Genomic DNA, 23,576 nt, shown 5'->3' with positions numbered 1-23,576 from the left:
AAAGAAATCAACTTTAAAAAAGTTTTTGTTTAACTGCCTCCACATTTCAGCAGGTGACAAAATATTTAAAATATTTAAACAGAGATAGATGTCTATTGTAACTGAAAATCTCTATAGAGGTAAAAAATTCTTTTACCTCATTCACATTATATTTCAGTTTTTTTTTTAAGTCCAATAATCACTTACCTTCATCAATATCTGGAGGAAGACCACCAACAAAAAACTTTTCGAGAGAAGCGTTCTATTCGTTCTCCGTTTTGATGAGCTGAGTAACATGTGGGTGAATTTAAAACACCAACTTGATCGTTATGACCATCATCCAGCAGGACATCATCGATTGGGAAGAGGGAAGAACGACCTAAAACATAACAAACATGACTTGAGTCTCAGATACTAGAAATTGATAAATTAAAGTATACATAGAGTAATGACAAATTCAATGGCTTAATAAATGAAGGTGATATATGCATAAGAGAAAGTAGGAAAATAAGTTTATTTAAGATACAGAGTAGTCAAGCTAGAAAAGCACTCTGAGGTTAGTCAGAGTACTCATCCTCAGTCTTGAAAGCCAGGCTATAGGGCATTTATTTAGTGGGTGAAGAAAACAGCAATACAGGGGTTCATACAAGCTCAGAACTTTTTTCTGGTGCTTTAGGAAGACTTAGTAAGTACGGTTAAGGTAGGTGGAAATGACAGGTTAGAAGTCCTTCAAAAAATCCAGGAAGGATGGATGGCAGGGGTAACTACAGCAGGAAACACTCTTGGAGATGGGAAACAAAACAAGAGAGAAGTAATGGAAAGAAGGAACCAAAAGGAGATTATAATACATGAATGGTAAGAACCACTAACTAAATATAAAAATAGTCAAGACCAGAAACCGGTATAAGAAGTTACAGAAACCTGCCCTGGCTGGCATAGCTCAGTGGATTGAGCGCGGGCTGCGAACCAAAGTGTCGCAGGTTCGATTCCCAGTCAGGGTACATGCCTGGGTTGCAGGCCATGACCCCCAGCAACCGCACATTGATGGTTCTCTCTCTCTTTCTCCCTCCCTTTCCCCTCAAAAAAAAAAAAAAAAAAAATCTTAAAAAAAAAAAAAAAAAAAAAAAAAAAAAAAAAGAAGTTACAGAAACCTATAAACATAGGTTTTAGATATGTGAACTTGCACAAGTGGATAGATGTTCACAAGTAAATATATGAAGGCTGCAAATGAGGTGGAGAAAGGAAATCAGTCATATATGAGGGGGGACCCAAAAAGCCCCTGGAATTTATTTATAAAATATTGAGTATTTACTCTTACACGTTTAAAAACTTCAGTCACCTTCAAAGTACTCTCCAGTTGATGCACGTACCTATCAAGACGTTTTATTTCCTCTGTTCAAAAACAGGTTTTGAACTTGTTAATTTGATGCCTGCTAGTGCTTTTGCCATTTTTTGTTTCAACCCCTCTTGCCACATTGGAAAAACGTTTCTCTTTGAAGACTTTTTTCATCCAGGGAAACAAAAAAAAAAAGTCGCTGGGGTGAGACTGGGTGAATAGGGAGGGTGGGGCACAGGAATGTTGCTGTTTTTCATCAAAAACTGCTGAACACTCTGCCCGGTGTGGGCAGGTATGCTCGTAAATCACCCGTTGTGAAAGGGACAAACACACAAACACGTTAAAAGAGTCTTACAAAAAAATGCACTGAAGCTAAACACGGCCTCTCACAACAATGCCAACTGGTGGAGTGATACGGTTGGGTTCCTGGAACACTAACCTAGGCCTGCCACCCTCCAGAAGATAATTCCGGTTTTTTGTGTCCCCCCTTTAAAAGGAGTCAGCTCAGCAGAGGCTGGTTATTTAAGGTTCTTGGAAATATCACAGATGAAAAAGCTCCAGAGAAAAATGATGAAGACAGTTCTTTGGAAAACTTACAAAAAAGAAATAGAACATTCAAGGAGCTAGACAAAGGAGTGCTAAGAAAAGCAAGGGTAAAGCCAAAATATTATTGTGACAGAATGAAAAATAATGTAATAACGTCAAAAAGAGCAATGGAGTAACAATGTGAGATGTTAAGATAATGATTTTTGAAAACGGTAACTGTGTTTGAGAACATGCATGATCTTTGAAACTGTCAGTCTTAATAAACGGGTGGGAGTCACAATGCATGTGGAGCTTTGTAAAGTACAGATATCAGAAGATGATTCTTTAGAAATTTATTAGATAAGGAAAAAGAAGAATGTAGACAGGTTGTTTTTCCATCAAGATGGAGTGATAAAGATTTGTTTTTAGATGAGGAGACAATGTATATAATAAATGAATGGCATGTGCCTTAATATACGAAGTAATAAATATTCAACGTAAATATCATTATCATCTTGAAAAGAGGACACATAATGATGCAAGTGATGTAAACAAGGACAGTCTGAAATATGTCAGCCCGCACAGAGAACTGGGGTTGGGGTGACAAAGACGGGATACAGGTTTGTTTGTGAACTATGGCTAGCCGGATGTTGGAAATAAGAGTAATTTGAAGTTTATAAGACATAAACAAAGGACAAAATTCATACTGAGTATAAGAAACAAGAATTATTCCACAAATTCAAACTTAATTTTAGTAAGTTATTCTGAAAGATACTCATGTGTACTGAGCAGCTTTGTAAATATTAATTTAATTTTCCCAATTCCTTTGCTATCAGAAATAAGGAGTAATAAACAAATGTCGATATTCTTTGTGATCAATGGAAAGAAACCTCTTCAAAATGAAACTTTTACTAAACGAAATGAACCTCATCAAGATGTATTAAAAACAATATTAACTGTGAGTAACTGGTTCATAATAAATAATTCTATATGTAAAAAACAAATAATATAAGGTAGAAAAACAACATACCTACTTGGTTTTGATTAAAAAAATGATACATTCAAATTTTACAGTTCTTTCAGATATGCCAATTCCTTTGAAATTTTTTCACTTTAAAGTGTCCTAACATACATACAAATTTAGCAGCCCCATAAACACAATAAAGTGTAACAGATTTTTGTCATGAGAAAAAAGTGCAGGTTATAAATATTTAGGGTCCATGAAAGCAGTGGCTAAGGAAATCACTATACGAGCAATGTCAGATAATAGAGGTGACTCAAAATGACAAACTATTTGTGTTAACTCTAATATTGTAAGTATAATCATATTATAACTACATTTACAATTATTCCATATTACTAACTATAATAAATAAAATATTATAGTTGGTAAAATGGCAAATATCTACAATCTATTAACCAAAGTTCAGCTGAGCAAAAGACGTAAGAAAAGGCTGAAAACGTATCACACACTAGCCATACTATCCAGAATCTTCATTGCTAAAAAAGGACCACTTTCTTTTTAGAATACATAAAAGCTACAGCATTATTTAAAAGAAAAGTTAACTGAGTAAATGCCACCAACAAAAATATTACTTTTTACCTTGCCAACTATCCTTTCCTTTAACCCAAACTAGATTCATTATAAAAGGGGGACAACTAAATAATTATGTTTTCCATGTACAGTATACTTTAAACATACATTCTAAGAATTATACACACATATACTTAGTGCATGAAAATTACTGGCAATAAAGGTAAAATCATATGTGCTGAGAGAAGTAGAATTTGGTTAAAATCTGATCTGGACTAGAATATTTACAGTGGTTTTCAACCAAAATTAAATTATCTTTCTTCTTTTTTGCTCTGAGACTAGGATATATTTTTAGGTTCTTCTTTCACTCTTTCACCCCAAAAGAGTGAAACTGAATGATAACAAAAATACAAAATAAAATCTGTGGGATGTAACAAAAGCTATATACTTACAGGAAAATTTCCATACTTAGAGGAAAATTTATAGTTTTAAATGCATATTAGACAACCAGAAATGTTTGAATAATCCTAGTTTATGGCACCATAAAAAAGACAGAAAAAGAATAGCAAATTAAAAACATAAAGTAGGATAAAATAAATAAAAAAATAAAAACAATAACATAAAAAACCAGGCCAACAGAAAGATAATAAAGTCAAAAGTTGGGTCTTTGAAAACTACAAAATTGATATATCTCTATTCATCAAGGAGAAAAAACTCAAACACCAATACTAGGTATGAAAAAGGGGACCTCAATCAATATAGAATCTATGAGCATTAAAAGGCTAAACATGGGAATGTTATAAGGAACTTTATGCTAATAAATTCAACAATTAGAGGCAATACACTGCTTAAACAAATAACCTTTAAAAATCAGCACAAGGATACACACACAAAATGTACACATATACCTAGAGCTTAACAGATATAGAGCTGAATAAATACATATAGGACTGAATGGTTCTATGGAGTTGCTGTTTTTTGTTCTTTAAAAGTGGTTCTTTCACCAGTAAAGCCATCTAGGCCTGTAGATTTCTTTGTGGAAAGTTTGTTTTTAAGTTATAGATTTTAGATCTTTAATAAATGTAGAACTGTTCAACACATCCATGTGTGTTGACATACTAAATACACATACAAATGAGGGCAAATCAAAGCTTTGCAATAAGAAAAGGTACAAACAGAAAATACAATAATTAATATAATGTAATGAGATTAGCTATAACTTAGATTACAATGAGATCCTAACTCTGACTGCGGTGGTTATGCTAATACACCTAAATATCCTCGACTTTGCCTATTTTAACCTTCTTCTGGAAGCCCAATAAAGGCATTTCCCAACATAAAAATGGGGAGAAGCAGGAGAGAATGAAAACACGTGCACAAATTACTCAATTTATAGTCTGAAGCTAAGCATTGTTCTTTGATCTCAATGTATCATACCGTTCTTTTATTTACTGAAAGTTGTTCTAAAAATAAGGACATAAAACATATTAATTAAGCATAAATAGGAATATGCTTCCTATTTTATAAGACCCAGCAGTCTTTCTATTAGGGTAGATAACCCACCAGTGTGATTTTTATTTAATATGCAAGGATAAAAAAAAAACTATCAAAGCAAAAGAACTGGGTCCAGGACTGATCTGTCTCAGATATCACCTGTTTATTCAGACAGAATCACTGCTCAAGCATGTTTCTCCAAGGAACTTAGACTGAAACTATAAGGTACACTTATCAGGTAAAATATTTTGCTCCAATAATAGTTTTGTCCTTTTCTCACAGAGAATGAATAAGGTATATAAACTAAACAGAAAGGGGGAAATGAGTAAAAAATAATAAGAGAACCAGTTTACTTCTAGACCTTTCTGTGTTACTGGTTTGGTATTTTCTTAAAAAGTGTTTTATTATTTATAGCTGAAATATTTTCAAGTTCAAGTAAAATCTCTCAATACTATTTCTAATGGTTATACTTTTCATTTGACCACATGAAAATCAAAATTTTAAAAGCAGACTCCTACTATTCACAGAGTATCCACTAAAAAAAGTACTCATGCCACATAATTTGAGAGGAAAACTCAGCCAAGTGAAGTGTGACAGCTGTTAGTTCTGTCCCAAAGAACGTCAACTTAAAAACCACGCAAGAGCCTTCTTTTTTCCCATACTGGGGGCAGCTGTGAAGCGGAGGAAATCTTCACGGCTCCCAGAGATGAAGGCATGTAAGAGCAGTAGCAAGCTCCTATCTGGCATTACAATCATAGTCTACTATTATAGAACTAAGATGACAGAAGATAAACAATGTGACTCTGTTAACTTCCTCCTAAGAACTTCCTAGATCATGACATCTCCACTGGAGTATGCCAAATTAGATCAAACATAAATGGCTAAGGTTAATAGATGAAAAGCATATAAGAAAAATCCTAATTTACCCTGTAGTTTCGGAAGTACCCTAAAATCATGGCTTGGTAAGTGTGTTCCCCCCCCCCCCCCCCTGAGAGAACTGAAGCTCCACATTAAAACATCACAGTGAAGTGACATAGTCCGTAGATCTCAAAACAGATCCTAAAATTCTAAACGCTCCCTCTCTCTTTTCAGTTGCTAATAGCAATCTTTAGAAAGTTTTAAGTTTTCTATAGCTCTCTTTACTTAGAAAACTAAAAATATTATTTAAGAATACAAAATACCAGTTTCTGTCTTCAGGGGTGGCAAATGCTTTTGTTTGTTTTCAAAGTACATGCACTCACGACTAGACAGAAAGAAAAGGAAGCGCTGGCACCAACGTGTAACATTTGTAAGAAATCACTATTATCATTGTCTGTCTTCCCTGGCTCCAGGGAGATTTTAGGGGTTAAGGAAAACACTTTCTATTTACTTTGGCACTTATAACAACTATATAAATACCACAATTATTGCTCATTTAAGAACAATCTAGTAGTATAAAGTTACTTTTGCTTCTTCTCATACATTGACCTTTCTACCTCTAAAATTTTGCACGTAAAAAAAGAGACAAAGTTTAAGCCAAAGAAGGTATCGGCTGCTTTCCGAGAAAGTTTAATAGTCCAGTATCACACAGTCCCACCTTTTTTCTTAAGATGGTAAGAACCCTGAAGGCAAACCTATTGTGGGGGGTCGGGGGGGGGGGGAGAGAGAGAGAGAGAGAGAGAGAGAGAGAGAGAGAGAGGTGTGTGTGTGTGTGTGTTAGTGGAGGGGGGAGGACTACATTCTGAGAAAACAGAAATATTAGCAACATGATTTCTATATATTGGTGTTAACTTGTTATTTTCAACTGGGTCAAACATAAAACTAGTAAACTAGATATATAAACTTACCTACCATAGATAAGACAATCAGTTATAGATTTAGAGATTATAAAAATCATATTGCATGTCACCTTCACTAGTATTTATTAAACATATTTCTTAAGCAAACTGTAAATGACAGTTTTATTTTAAAAGGTATAAAGTAACTTTAAAAGTAGTTAAAATCTGGGCAGTTTAAAAAGGATAATTTTACTAAATAGCCATATTAGTATGAAATGTTCTTTAAAGGTTAAGAGATTTAGGATTCAAAATGTTGACAAGTGTTCAAATCAAAACACAATTCTGTGAGTTTTCAGACATTTCATAAGCAATCGGTGATAATTAATATAACATTGATCAGTAAAACCCAATTAGAAAACAATTATACCATAGCAAACAGAAATGAATTACCTCGTCTTCTCCCATAACTCCTTGCTGCATGTAAACAAAGGACAAATTGTAAAATGTCAGAACTAAAAATAAGCCCACATATACAAATATTTGTGATATGAAAAGCTATGTGGGCATCTGGAAATTAGTGCTACTTTGTTTTCAGAGCTATAATAATGTCAATATACGACATCTGCATGGCGTTTTACCATTTACAGAGCACTTTATTACATGTCTCATCTGAACCATATAAAAACTGTGAAATTAACAGGAAATACACAATTTATTCTCATTCATGTTAAAATTCATGAATATTTGTTTCATCAGATAAGGACAGGAATATGTAACACTTCCCACTTAAATAGCATCACAAATAATTTTTCCAATGGATGGGAACAACTTGAATTAAATCCTTATTTTCTACATATTATAATGGGATATAGCACATGTAGTCTAACAGACAGTTATTCACATCCAGTTCACATTATACCAAACCCCGTGTGGAGAAAGTACTGGAAGACATAGTAAAGAATTCAATCCATATTCAAACGTGCTTAGTTGAAGAAATTATTAATGGTAATACTACAGCTAATAATGCTTTCTCTTCTTTTCGTACATTTTATAACAGGTATCTAAAGTGTTTATGTGTCTACCTTTGGAGTAATTGGGGTTTGGATGCAAGTTATTATTAGCATCATCATAGAATACTAGGTATGTTAAATACTGTAAAGTATAAAGCAGTAAGGCATTTTAATCTGTTACTAGCAGTTTATATAATTCCTTATGATGCAATGTATTTTTCATAAAGAAACCACAAGTTTGCTAAAATTCACAACTTGTTTTTAAATAACTCCTCCCCCCAAATCTTAGTATACAATGAATACTTGTACCCTGGCATTAATATATAAAACCAAGGCAGTAAACCAAAAATGACTGTTAAATTTCATATCTTTTCTCATGTTCACAGTATTTTAAGCCTGAGAAAAACTGATACTCACTCAATCTCAAATTAAAATGTATATTAAAAGCTGTGAGAAATGTCTCCCTAAAAGTATGAAACTTAAAGACCAAAAGAAAACATTTCATTTCATTAAATATAGTCTACTTTGAAGTCTCCAAAAATATATTTTAAATTTTATACTAACGCTTTAATAATAAATAAGTATGTCTACAAGTTGAGAATATAGCATTAGTTTCCCTATAATAAAAAAGGGGATAAACAAACTAGTCAGCTCTCTTAGTCATTTACTGTTCAAGAAGTCAAAAAAATGTAAGGCCCACATCAGTCTTTTCTAGAAAATAATTCATTTGCTTATCTGCCAATCTGCCATTCTACTGTCTTTATGTAGCTATGTAAGTTACAGCAGACTTAACCTGTCCATGAGTGATAATTACCTCAAAACTCAACAGATTAATATGAACTACGTAGCTTGCCTATATGTATACACATATATACTTTATATGTGTATATATAGCTACATAAATACAATTATATACATGTGTATATACAAATACATGTGTACAGGGTGGGGCAAAAGTAGGTTTACAGTTGAGTGCATGAAACTTAGTTCATTCTTTTATTATTATTTATTAATTATTCTACTATTTTCCATATGGTTGTTTCCATACAAACAACTGTAAACCTACTTTTGTCCCACTCTCTGGATTTAATGGACACCGAGGGCTTGCCTACCTAGATATTAGTTTAGGGTGAGGGTAGAGGGGGAAGTGTCATTTAGAATTTTGTTATCCAGGTCTTCTGAGATTTATAAAGGCCTTAAAAAAAACAGGGTCTCAAAGAGATGGGATATCAAATGTGGAAAATCAGACCAATAAAATAGGAGTTTTAATAAAGCTATCAAAACCAGGCTTTAAAAGAGTGAATTCCCTTAAGTCTGAAATGCTGTGTTCGGCCTGGAAATAATCAATAGGTCCCCGAGCACTTCGCGGCACAGGCTCAGGAGCTGGGCTTCCTGCTCATGCCTGGGCACGGCCTAATCACACTAATCCAGTCCAAATTTGCTCTGGGGCATTGCATTCATGGCTACAGAGGGTCAAGGAGTTATAAAGCAAATAAACTATTCTCATCAGATTTAAAGTCAAATTACGAATTATGAAGTCATACTGTGGCATGTTAATTCTTAACCTGAGAAAATTAATGACACCATAACCAGTTTATGTTCTTAGTGGCCATGTTCTTAACTAAGACGACTCAACACTAAAACAGTGAAAATAAATACATAGCATCTCAGATTTCCATCTCATTCCTAGGCTTGAACACAATTATTTAGAAAATTTCTCTATCTATCTCATACCTGAGGAATTTTAGAATCCTGTGAAGAGCTATTCTGCTTATTTTTTTGGACAACTCTCAGATTCCAAGTTTCTATGTTACCAAAAATAGAACTGACTGCAGATGGAGCTAAACCACGTGAAACATTTCCTATTCCCTGTCATGGAAATATCCAATCTGTCGCCATCACGCTAAACAAAAACGAGTGTACTCACTTTCCTACAAATGTTTCTATGTGAATTTCTGGGGTATGTTCTGCTATAACTTTATCAGTAATCATTAAATCACTATTCATTATGTTTTTAAAAAGTCTTCTTTAAACAATATGTCTCTCCAAATTCATTCAGAATATGATTTAGAAAAAAAAGTAAATAATTTGTGTCAAAAATTATATTTAAAATAGAAAATTTCAGGTACATACATTTTATAAAACATTATAAATGTACCTCATACAAAAGTGAGGAACTGGCTCCTCAACACACATGTGTAAATACATATACATTTGTATGTGTACACACATGTGTGTTAAAGTGTGTATTATATATATTTATGTATATGTCTTTTCTTTAATGACAATAGTATGAAGGCCGTGAGAAATGGCTGAAGATCTTTCCTATACAAGTGGCTTTACAATTTGGTCCTGGATTACCCGTAGTATTATTAGGTTCTAACACAGAGCTACAACAAAAATTCTAAAGTTCTTTTTAGGGTCTTTTTGCCCATATGTGTTGGCTCTTAACTCAGCTGTGGTACCTGAATTACCACAGCTGGGGGAAGTGACAGATAAACATACCAAATCAGCTGGAAATCCTTCAAGGTTAGTCATCCTGGTGCGAAACTAAAGAAGTTCTCATTTCTTACTCTAAAAACTTGAGCCAAAACCCAGGAGAGAAATATGCCATCCCTCCCGCCCCCGACTCCCTTCATAATCCTTTTCAAGATCCAAAATAAATCTGTCTACTCCACTCACTTCCATCAGCATAAAAAAAGCACTGACAGCATACTCAAGTTTCCTGTGTTCGTGTCCTAATATAATATATTTAGAGTTTCTGCTTTCAGAAATAGAATTTCATTTCTGAGTAAATTTTCTTAATTAAAAGATACATATAACTTCTTTCCTTCCAAAAGCACACCAAGCTCTTGATTACAAGCATGGCTGTACGTGGTTAGTAACTGCAAATTTATGAATTTCAAACCAGGTTGCTAATACCCCCCCCCTCCCATACTTCTGCTCTGTCTATTCTCCTTTTGAAAACCGTATGTACTAATAAAAATACTATTTTCCTTGAGAGAGGGGTAAAGGGGGAAATACAATCCAAATAGAAACAAATACTTGAGTGGTACAGCCTTTTGTATTCTTCCATACTACTATGGAAAACAAAGCGTATTTGTTTTGTTTTGTAACATTTTTACTATTGAAAATAAAAAGTGTAAGATTTATACACTTACAGAAATATAAACGTTCCAACTGTCATTCTATCTTCAGACAGTAATTAACCTTTGACTTTTAGACAATTTACCCATTCTTACATAATGTGACTTGCCTAAAATGCCTCAGGATGTTCAAGTTGGACTCATCTATATTTGAATTACTCAATAATGGCAGTCTCCATTAATTTCCACTTGGTTTCAGGGACACGGTGTATTCAGAAGTAGGAGCTGCTTGCAGTTATATTTTTTGTCATTTCTTGTAACATTTAAAAAAAATCTATATAACAACTTCATGAGACACGGGTATGGGATCATACCTCTTTTTCTGTATCTGCATTAACAGAGGCTCAAAGTTAAAAATTTGCTAGGAGCACTTCATAGTTTTACCTGATTTGACCCTGACCTTTAGCCCATACTCTGTTTATCTGTTACTTAAAGGAATATTTAAAAGTTTAACCGCAATGTTAATTAACTAAAGAGACAGGATCATAAAACCTTTACAATATTTGCCTATTTGCACAATTATACTATTTACATATTATTTTTTAATTAAATGAACACAAGTTTAGTACCATTGTAACATCACAGATTTCTGCCAGCACTGTATTTTCTATAGAATGACCTCAAGTTGTAATAGCCAAGCATTTATTTTAATGTGTATTTGTGTACCATCGAGTCACTTTGGGTAACAACACAGGGGTAAGCATACTGTACTTAGGAAACTGCCTGAGATCGTCATTTTGCTTTTACTGACACCAAATTTGTCCCTACATAGCTTCTTCCACCTGGTTCTGGTTTGACTTTCTGCAATAATACAAAACAAACCTTCTTTGTTCACTGTATGGAACACCCTTCACAAAACTGAAAATATGAGTTATGTTTTCTCTAATTTTATATAATCCAAAGTAAACGGACCTAACTCCTTTCTCTATTCCCAGGACATGATTTTCACTCTTTCAAAGTGATTTTTGTCACTGTTCATCACCACCCTCTGCCACAGCTCACTTTGACTTCCAGGAACTGTTCCAGATACAGACTAGCCATGAATGAATGCATTCACTTCTTACAACAATCTCCCTGGGGCAGCATGCTCGCTCTTAGAGAAACAGCTGAGTCAAAGTGAAGTTAGGTGAGCTGCCCAAGGTCACACAGCTAGAAAGAGCAAACCTGAGTTTAAACTCAGAGAATCTGACTTCAGAGTTTGTGATACCAACCACTCTGAACTACTGTTAAATCACCACAAATCAATACTAGTGTATTATCAAATGCTGATTTTCAAAGTCAGTATTAGCTATGCCTATTGGTTAAATAATACAACTTTATTTAATCAATTGCCTAACAGTTAAATCTGTGATAACTAAACGTGTAATAATTTAAGAAGTTTATATACAAAAATGCTACAATTTCTTTAATTAGTCAATAATACTTAACAATAACTTACTATAAGTAGAGAGGCTTGTTAATAATATCACTTAATTTCCACATTTCTCAGGGAGACAATATATTAAGAACATAGTTGAATTAGAGGCAGTGAAAAAGCAGTTCAAAAAAATTTTCCCCTTACTTTTTAGTGCCCTTTGCCTACTTCTCTTTTCCATAAACTTTAATGTCTTTAAAGTTTAAATGTCTTTAATTTTTTAAAGATTTAAAAAATATTTAAATCTTTAATATTCTAATACTTCTTTATCTTTTATCTTATAAATATACACAATTTTCTGATTCTTTTTTTAATATTTATTTATTTTTAGAGAGGGGAGGGGGAGAGAGAGAGAGAGAGAGAGAGAGAGAAATCAATGTGCAGTTGCTGGGGGCTGTAGCCTGCAACCTAGGCACATGCCCTGACTGGGAATCGAACCTGTGATGTTTTGGTTCGCAGCCTGTGCTCAATCCACTGAGCTATGCCAGCCAGAGCAATTTTCTGAATCTTGCTTCCCGTCTTAAACCAGTAACCTCAAATGAGCAAAAGAAATATTTTCTCTTTGGATCCAATTGTCTTTACTAACCTAAACATATTTTAATGTCCTGGTTTTGTGAATTTTTATCTCCCCAGCCCCTTACCGGAAAGAGCTCAGAACCTCCAGATGGCTTACTGTGCTGAGCATGTGTAGTGGCCCTAAAGCGTCAGACTATGAAACATTTTCAGTCTAATGTCTAGATTACTTACAAGGGTTAGTTTAGGCAACTGATGAAATCAATTAGTTTAGTTATGTTTAGCATAACCAAAAGTGTTAAGTTGTAAAAAAGTATTAGTTTGGCTAAGTTCTTTGCTCACACATAATTGACATATTCTAATGTGATTACAATATATTTCTAAATTATCCTAGTTTATCATGCATTTAACAATCTAAGAATATCTGTGAATGATCTAAGAGATTATCTCAGATGCATTTTTCCTTCAGATAAATTTTAACACAGTATGTGAAACATTTGTGAATTCAAAATTTTCCACTGGATTGCTATTTTTTAGAAGTTAAAATATAAGTGAATGATCTTTATCAAAAGAAGAATTTAAAGTAAAGATCAACAGATAATTTATTATAACCTAAACCTATCATTATTTTATAATTCAAGCCATGAAAATAAGGAAAATTACGATCAATTTTCACTTTTGCAAACTCACTTTAAACAATATAATTTTTAGTCATAGATTCAGAGGTTAGAGACCAGCTACTCAAACAATATATTGTTTTTAGTTTTGTGGTAGGGAAGCAGTTGACTAGAGTTCTGGAATGTAATTTTTAGCAGCTTTCTGGTCAAAGTCTGTGTAAACACCGTGATTCACTGGATCCATACACCTGGCCTCCCAGACTGCTGTGAGGTCTAGCATGGACATGGCTTCGGCCTAGGGAGCACAGTCTAGCCCCAGTGCTAGGACCTTGGCAATTCTACCTGCAACTATACTTAAGGATCTCCCCTAATGGATAACCCAGTGCTTATACTACTAGGCAGGCATGTGGTGGACAAATCACTACCCAATGGTCAAATACTGAATAAGTCACCTTATGTAATGCTTCAATTATTTTCTCATTCCAAAATCCTACCCACCTTGACAATCTCCCAGGTAGTCAAGAGTTTATTCCCATCTTTCTGTTACTTTACAGTCTTTACTTAATAGTAGTTCACATAGTCTAGCTTCACATTGGCCTTTTTTTTTTTTCAGTGTTTGCCCCCCAACTTCATTGCCTTCTTTTTCCAACAAAGCTGAAGTTGAAATAGAAGAGTCAAGCTATTCCAATAATATAATTATGTATTTTAAAGTAAATAGTATCTCTGTTATTACTTCTTCCTACTTCCTGCTCATCACCCACCCTCTGCTCTAAAAATACCTTTGGGAAGGACATTTTGATTCTCCATGTCTACTCCCATGGTCATGGATGTGTTAAGTACTGTGACTCTCTGAATACAATGTTTGTCCAACGGAAAGAAAACAAACTTTAGTGGACGTTATTCATTCTTTTTCTAACTTTGGTGAACTTTACATTATAAATCGTCTAGTTAAGAGTAAATTAAGTTAGCGTGACCACTATATTTACAGAATCATCAGTTTCCTCCTTAACACAGGTGCTATACTAATAACAAATTCCACGTACTTTGCAAATATCTCATTTAATTCTCCTAATAAACCTTGAGATTTTATTCCCATTTCACAGATGGAAAGCTAAATAAAGCTCACAGAAGTTACCTGATCAAGGTCACCACTAACCTAAACATAGTTCAGCCATAAACTGGAAAGCCAACATTCAAACTCAGGGCTGCCTGCAAAGCCTGTGGTCACTGAATTAAATCACACCATCACAAGTACACTCCCATGACTGCTCTGCCCGCCAGAACACGCCCAAACTCCCAACCGTGCTTTCTGTTCAGGAAGAGCTGCAGCTTTATTTTTGTAGTCATAAAATGACTAATGTATGTGTAAGGGAAGGCTTAGAGAAAGGTATTCAGTTATTTTTATGTCAATCAATTGGAAAAATAAGAATGTTTTTACACAACTTACCATTTAACATCAACAGATTGTCAGTTCCTGGATGTGGATAGCTCAATCGACCTTTAAAAATACAGGAAACAAAGTTTGAAGATTACTGGTCTATTTTCATATTGAAAAGAGAAAAGGGGCTTAAGAAGGAAATTATTGAGCATTACATATTTCCTAAGAACTAAAAATGTAATGTTTAACTTAAAATATATAAACTCAAATTATCTTTGAAAGTCAAAAACAAAACCAGTTAACCTGGATTCCTAGACCATAAGAGCACAGTGAGATTTGGGAACAATCCCTATAGATTTGTTTTTGAAACGTAAAAGCAATGTGGGTATCCTAGTTTTTCAAACTTAATACAGAATGTGTGAATTTCTTAATATTACAATGTTTGTAATTTTCCTTCTCCAAAAATAAAATTTGAAGAAAAGTGATTTCTATTCCTAAATAAAAAACAACCAAACATTAAAATAACAAAGAGGCAGTACAAATTCATGACAACTTGCCATTTAATGAAATATCATTTTACATAGTTGTAAAGAAGCTTAATGAGAACATCTTAAATACATTACTACAAATGTTATTGGAAATCTAACTTGATCAAAGTTTACAAATGATATAAAAATAAAACTATAAAAAGGGAAAATATTAAAGCTTAAGAGTATAGTAACATAGCATTTCCTTTGAGTCGTCTGCATTTAGGAGCTCTGCATGGCCTAAATGCAGAAGGGACAGCAGTATTGTGTGCTGCTGTGTGCTGCGGTGGGAATGCAAGGAGGTATTCAGGAACATACTGGGTCCATCCAGCCTTTTTACGCCCGAACACTTGTTTGACAAGATGCCAACGGCGAGAATGAGCACTGTTTTCAGTCCACTAAAAGACAGGGCTTTTCTCTAATGCCTAAATCTCTGACAGAGTATTTGAAAGGTTCATTAAAATCCATTTAGAAATCTGCTAAAAATTAAATGTCTGTGAGATGGCACTTTAGCAACTTTCAGCACGGTCCCTTTAAAAAGACATTATAATAGCCAATAACGTACTGTCGCCAGAAGGGTGACCAATAAATATCTGAATGGATTTGACACGATTAGTAAGGAGCACAGGCTAGCTGCACAGCCTTTACCACTTCTGTAAATACTCTGCATTTCTAGGGTCCTTTGTTCTATCCAAGTATTCCACATCAGACAGATCATTTTTGGCTTTTAATTATGAAGTTAAAAAATTTGATTATCTACCAACGTGAGAGAGGCAACGATAATCCAATTTTGACATTAAAATACATATATAGTAAATAGATATACAGATATAAAAACATACTTATACATACACACACACTTCATCGGAGCTCTAATTTTACCATATAGCACCACGGTGTTTTCAGACTCAACAAAAACAAAATAAACGTTACCATCCTTCAAAGGGCAACTTACCACTCACTTCCTGTGACTCCTCGATTTCATGCAGCATGGCATTAGTTAACTAAATGATCTCTTAAATAAAGCTGCCATGCTCTAACAACAGAGAAACACGTCTGTTGTTGTTATACTTTCGTATGTACTGAAAGCACAAGACACAAAGAGTGAGGAAGCAGAGCTTTCCTGAACAGGGCTTTAACAGCATGGAGCAATACTTTGTCTGAAGTATCACAGCTTATTTTGGAAATGTTACTATTTCTAAACATCTTGTAGCAGATGAGCAAATGTGAAGAACTTAAGGCCATGAAAAACATTACTGTTATTTCTGACTTGAGAATGAAAATCGAAACTGTGAAAGGGGCAACCTGTGTTGCTGTTCGGTGTAACAAATTCATTGAGGCTTGCATACTGAGTGTGTAGGAGGCTGAGAATACAAATATGAGTAAGATACAGTCTCTGCTTATGATATGGTAGTAAGACAGACACAAATATACAATTTCAATGAAATCTGCCAAGTGTGAAAAGAATTATGTACAGTATGGTATATATGTGTGTGTATATGTATGTACACACACACACACACACACACAAAGGAGTATTTAACCAACTCCAGGGATTCAGGTAAGACTTCCAAGAAAAAGTAAACCAAAGCCTTAAGCCTTGCTCCATTCCGCACCTCCGAAAAAAAAAATCAGAAAAAAACACTCAACTTTCATATGCCACAGAATTATCCTCTAACAGATTCACCGTTCACTTTATTTATCCCAAGACACAGATAACAAGGTACTTTCATTGCTAATAGTCTTTTGACTTCTTGGCCCTGAATGGACTTAAAAGGCATATCATGTGTGGAAAGTTCAAAAGACAGGTACCTATTAAAACCAGATCCTACTCTTTATTCTTTGCCAAGATAAATTTTCTCCTCTATAACTATTTCCTTTTCTTTAATGAATACAAACAAAAAATTATCTCTAAAACCATGATATTCATAGTTAATGATGCCAACTCATTCCTTATTAGTGATAAGAACATGCTAGAGAACGATGCCACACGTTCTTCTAACTTCTTTTAAAAATACACATATTGGGTAAGATTATATAAGTTTCAAGCGCACAATTCTATGATCCACCAGTGGTATATTGCATTGTGTACCCACCACCCACAGTCAAATCAGCCTCTGCCACCATATACTGACTCCCTTCACCCTTTAATACTCCCCACCTCCCTTCCCTGTGGTAACTACCATGCTGCTGTGTCAAGGTGCCATTTAGAATCATAAAGAGATTGGGTTAGAATTAACATTAGACCAATTAATAAGCTAGGTAGCATACTACCTGGCTTACAGTGGTTAAAAGTTCAAACTCGATAGCTACCAAATTTTCACCACTCATGAGCACTGAAACTGAGCAATTATTATTAATAAGCTGCACAGATACCTAACTGTAAATTAAGAGTAAATAACTACCTCTTAGTTGTGAGAGTTAAATAAATTAATACATACATGTAGAGTCCTCAGAACAGTGCCTGACATATATGTATATATGTGTGTGTCACACATGCTCAATAGATGATATGTATGATATGTTATATATATATATATTATCTATGTTTTACATATATAAAACACACATATATACACACTCTTAAATAAAAAAGATCTACTATTTCCTTCTTGTGTGCTTTAAATAATGCATTGCTTCCACTGGTTTGGTAGAATTTTCTAGTATCTTTTCACAGTCTACACTTTACCTTTATTTCCAAACTCAACTAGAAAAAAGACTGGTTCACAGAAAGTCTGGTAAAATCCACTTAGAATGTGGTCATTACCAACCTTGAACACTCCAATCTCTGCTCAGATCCAAGGGGCAGGACAGTCATTCCTGACCTCACTCCCAAATCTCAATGCATGCCTCATAAAAGCCTAAGAATAAGATCATACAAATGTAGAAAAGACCCTTAGATCCAAAGTACCAGGTATGTCAAGAGAATAACAGAATCATACCTTACCTATATCTAATAAAAGCTATCAATCTACTTTAGTTTCCAGGAAAATTAATCTGGTTAACTCACTCTTAAATCAGGATCTCATCCTAATTTTTTCACTGAATAATTATTTACAACTTTTAAAACTTTAATCTATAGTAGAAAAATATTAAGAAACATCAAGGAACACAGAATATCAAAAAGTTTGCTTCATGTAAAATATAGTAACAAAAGAAGTCAATAATAAAACACCAAATTGAAGTCATTAATCATCTAGTAAGATAATGTATTACAACAAAAATGGATGGTACTAATTAAGATATATGCAATTAATATTAAAATGAAGTTGAAGTAATGTTGCAAAATTTTACATTGTAAAAGGGTTTTAAATGAAAATCACATTAACAACAAATAGTTAATCGAATTTGCCAGTGGCAGTATTAACGGGCATAAAACAAAAATAAGTTGGCAATATATGCCTAGAGATTCAAAAACACTTGTATTAAGTCTACTTTATGAAGACAAATGCAAAAAACCTCACTAAATTTTACTTAAAAATTGGAAACGTCTAAATGTCCAAATGTAGAAGAATGGTTATACAAACTATTTCACATACATATAAATACTTTTTAAAAGTGCTAAATGTTATTGAAAAATATGAATAACTGTTGAAAATGTTTAACCATTCAACCAATAATTTAGGAAGCCTCTCCTATTCGCTTGACACTTTGACAGATGTTGATCAAGATAAAGCCAAAGCAGCAGCTGTCATTGGTCCCGTGACATAACATACGGTGAAAGATGTACATAACATTGAACACAAATCCAAACTACTGAGTCCAAAAATTATAAGAAAGATGCTCTGATTAAAAAGGACTATATGATTCTTGAAACAAAGTAATCTACTACTGCCCAAGAGTTTTATAGGCAGGCTTCACTAAGGAGATGAGTAGAATACGGATTGAACTAGAGGAACATCTCACTGGAAATCGAGGATTAAATACACGTGTTCATCACCACTGCATTTTGAAACTCCTAAAAGGACAATGCGGGAGTTTTAAGGAGGCATAACCCCATCAGGACAGGAAGAACTGAATAGAATCACAGAAGAGACGTGCCAACACATTTTTTTGGAGGCTGTGACCATGTACACCTGAGTGGCAACTGACTTTGTTGACCAGAAATCACTGAAAACAATGAAACCTAAACTGGTGTGTGCAAGGGGAAGGCTATTAAGAAACAAGCCATTTACTGCAGCAGATAGCTGGAGAGGTCCAGAAATGAGAGGCTCTGGGCATCAGAGCGCAGACGTGGGTGGGGTGGAACTGAAAACAGGAAGGCTCGTGGCTGCTTGTTAGTTTGTACATGAATCAGAGACACACACAGCCTCTTCCTGGCCCTTCTTAGAATGCTTAACAGCCAGGCCTACAGTTCAGACAGAATGGAAAACACACATCCAGGTCCAGTTCCCAGACCAAAAAAAAAAAAAAAAAGAGATGCAGACATGTGAGAGTTCCATGTGACTGGCTTACAGCAATGTTTCTAGTAAGCCCCAACTGCATACAGTGAGCTTCCAATCACCCTTTTTGTCTTTTCTTTAAATAATGGATAGCAAAAGACCGTAAGATATTTGACGAAAGCCTCCAGCATGGGCAAAAAACAAAACAAAACAAAAAAACAAATAGAAAAGAGAAACTTAGAAGCATAAACAAACAAGGAACTGGAAAAATCATCTTCATATTATAATATAGTGTTTAAAGATAGACAGACACTCCAGTGAAATAAGATCAAAGAATAGTAATAGGAAAAGTCCTGAGAATTTTTTAAATGAGAATCTTGAAAGTTCTTCAGAGGAAAAATTTTTAACAAAAAAATAAACGGATAGAAGGGCTGAAAAATAAGACATGAGGAATGTGCTCCAAAAGCAAACAATAAAAGATAAAGCAACAGAAAACAGAAAATAGAAAGCTGATGTTGAGAACAGGAAGCTTAATATTTGAACAGGAATTCCAGAAAGAGATAATACGAAAAACGGAAGTTGTTATCACAGAAATACCAAAATGTCCAAGAACTGAAGGAAATTAATGTCTGAATTAAGAGGGACCACCGAATGTGCAGGGGAGGAAACAAAACACAGGAATGGGAGAAAGGAGGACCAGCAGGCGGGGTGCCCCTGCCCCCCACCGCCACACACAGTGAAAAAGACTCTCATATATTTCATTCACGTAACATTTCAGAACCACAGGCGCGAAAATATCCTAAAAGCTTCTAGAAAGAAAAGCAAAAACTTCAAAAACACAAAACAAGCAATCAATCATACAAGTGAACAGGTTTCAGATGGTATTACAGTAACACTGGATATAATGAAGCAATGCTTCATTATCGGCATTGATAATGCTTTCAATATTATCAATTACTAATGGATCATTCCACACCAATGCATCATCTTAGGTAGAATAAAGATGTTTTCATTGATGTAGGGTCAAAATTCATGTCCCACCTGAAGGTACAGTAAAACAGGTCCAGTGAAACAAAGACCTAAATCATTAAGAAAGAATAGGGATTCAGGAAATGGATTCTATGAGAAAAAGGAATTCCCAGGAGTAGGGAAGTCCCAAAATGACAGTTATGTAAGGTTACAAAAAGTATGCCTCAGATGGCAGCAAAAAAAAAAAAATCAATCTAGATTAATTACTTGATGGTTTTACATGTTTAGAGAGAATCTTTAGAGTTCTATTAATAAATTTTGGGATGAATTAGTGACAAATACTTAACAAGAGACCATAATTAATTCTAGGAAAAACAGTTATATGAAAAAAATATGTTACAGCAGTGATTTTCAACATTTCTCATTTCATGACGCACATAAATTACAAGAGTTCTGCGGCACACCAAAAAATACATTTTTTGCTGATCCAACAAAAAGTAGGTATAATTTTGGTTCATTCACAAAGGATGGCTATTGTTGTATTGGCTGCTGTAATTCCTTATTTTGACAGTCTAAGGGAAAAGAGGTCATTGCCCCTGACCAAAGAGTCAGCTGTTGCATGTTTTAAACAATTTTGCTGCACACTGAATAAAAACCTGTGTCTTACAGGATAAAGGATACACGGTTTATCTATGGATATTACTGAGGGATTTGCATTATCACAGTAACATTGTGCCTAATTTAAACAAAAGAACGGTCCCAATCATCGTGAGATGACAAATCAGGGAACGTGTTAGGGGACGGTTAATAGACAGCTAACAAATAATACTTAAAATGTAGGAAATATAAAGTTTAAGCATATTACCTACAAATAATGACAAGAAATCAGTTATAAAAATATGTTGAAAGTGGCTACCTCTAATGAACGGGAATCTGTAGAGAATGAGGGAGAAGACTTCTTTTGTTACATAAGCCATATGACTTATTTGGCTTTTTAACCTCTGTACATATATTTTTCAAAACTCATTTTTAAGTTAATCAAGTTGGAGGGAAGGTAAAGATTTGAATATTGCCAATAACTTAATCTTATATTAATGTTTTTTGAAAAAAAAAAAACATTAGAAAGATCATACACTAAAATGTCAACCATAGTTATTTTACCTTGTGGAACGGTGGAATTATTAATAATTTTAAAACTTTTCTTCTTCTTTTTTTCAAATTTCATTTAATGAATATATACTACTTTTTGTAATAAGAAAACAAACATTTTTTTTTGCCCTGGCTGGTGTGACTCTGTGGATTGAGTATCTACCTGCTAACCAAAGGGTCACTGGTCTGATTCCCAGTCAGGGCACATGCCCAGGTTGCAGGCCAGGTCCCCAGGATGGGGTGTGTGAGAGGCAACTACACATTGATATTTCTCTCCCACTCTTTCTCCTTCCCTTGCTCTCTAAAAATAAATAAATAAAATATTTAAAAAACAAACATTTTTTGAAAATTAAAAAAATAAAGTCCTATATTCTGGAGGAATAAAATCTTCGTTAGAGACTCTCGGATACTCTTCAAATACTATAAACAGCTAAAATTCATAGGCCTAATTATCCCATGTACTTGTCTTTATCACTTCAAGCTCTATATAAAAATATCATTCTTATTGTTTTATTTTCAACTTAAAAATAAGTTATAAGCCAGGGGGGTGGAGGCTGGGTGCAGGTGGGCAAAGGAGGGGGGTAAATGGGGACATCTGTAAAAAAAAATGAGTAAGCTGTAAGCCCATATTCAAAGTCCTAAGAAAAATACTTTGAGGCAAATAATAGGGTTTTAATAAACACATTTAAGTTCTAACTAAATAAATAAGAGTTGAAGAAAATCTATTGTGATTTCTGCCTGTTTCAGTTTTTAAAACTGCAGTCTGTTGTAACTCAAATTGTTTAGTTAAATATTCAACAAAGCTTGGAAGAAATAACTATGGTTTCAAATTTAATATTAAGACAATTACTTAAAAAGAAATAAAAGTCAGTAAAACTTAAAAGTCACTATCCATAATACCATATTTTAAATGTTTTTGAAAACAAGAACTTTTCCAACCACATTTTCATAATATCCTTTTTACTCTCCAGACAGTCTCACTGGTGACAGAATTGTTAAACTCTTATAAATTGTACTTTTCTTAAGATAAACTAAAGTCTGACAAGTCAGACAGTAAAATATTAAGCTAACAGGTATATCACAACAGTGATCATTTATTAAAGTTAGAATACAGTTAATAAAATGTATATGGCTTCTACATCCATATAATTTATTCCAAAGTTAATAATGATTTTTTCTTCTTATCAAAGGCCAGCGATCTACACGAAAAAAGGCCGATGAACTAAAGGGAAAATAATATATAAATTCTACTCCTTTAAAAGTAAAAGAAATCATTTTATACACACACAGCAATTTCTCCCTAATTTTTTTTTTGTAGGTATTCTAATACACGTGGTGTTCATCCATACTTCTTGGGGGGCACTTGTGAAAGCTCTGACTCTGGGAAACACAAGAGACTAAAAAGTAAAACGAGTTCTGAGCAATGCAGTCCCCCTCTGTCAGAGAGAGAAGGGAGGGCAGAGCAAGAGGAGTGCTACGTAACTGCTTTTGGTACGTCCATTACGTGTTTGAGTTTTATTCTGCACTTCACTGTATTTGAACAAATGCCCCACAACTATTACTTTTTTTTTCATGGATCTCTTTGGTTTTGTTCTCCTACACTAGAGTTTCTCCAACAACATACAATGCACAATCTCTAGGAAAGGGGCCCTGAAACCTGCATGATAAGCATGCTCTCAAAATTTGAGAACCTCTGTCCTCCTACGGAATTTGTAGACCTAAAACGTAAACTCTCACATCAGAAACTTTCATAAATTCATACAGGTTCATTTAGGACTTTGCACTTCAATTTTAGGTTACGTTCAGGTGAAGAGAACAAGAGAAAAAAGAAAAGTAGAAGGGAAGA

The 23,576-nt window shown here is 34.2% G+C and overlaps 1 protein-coding gene across 1 annotated transcript in view; it reads right to left on the bottom strand.

The window, feature by feature from the left end:
• Positions 1-23,576, bottom strand: part of CPEB2 (cytoplasmic polyadenylation element binding protein 2) — a 60,434-nt gene that overhangs the window by 19,559 nt on the left and 17,299 nt on the right. Inside the window, 4 exon segments of the mRNA XM_036018841.1 lie at positions 187-220; positions 222-358; positions 7,076-7,099; positions 14,773-14,823. Of these exon segments, the coding sequence (XP_035874734.1) occupies positions 187-220; positions 222-358; positions 7,076-7,099; positions 14,773-14,823 (246 nt within the window).

Source organism: Phyllostomus discolor, chromosome 1 (assembly GCF_004126475.2).
Source record: "Phyllostomus discolor isolate MPI-MPIP mPhyDis1 chromosome 1, mPhyDis1.pri.v3, whole genome shotgun sequence".
NCBI classification, from domain to species: Eukaryota; Metazoa; Chordata; class Mammalia; order Chiroptera; family Phyllostomidae; genus Phyllostomus; species Phyllostomus discolor.
Note: the sequence above shows the minus strand (reverse complement) of the source record. Positions and strands in the feature narration are given on the sequence as shown.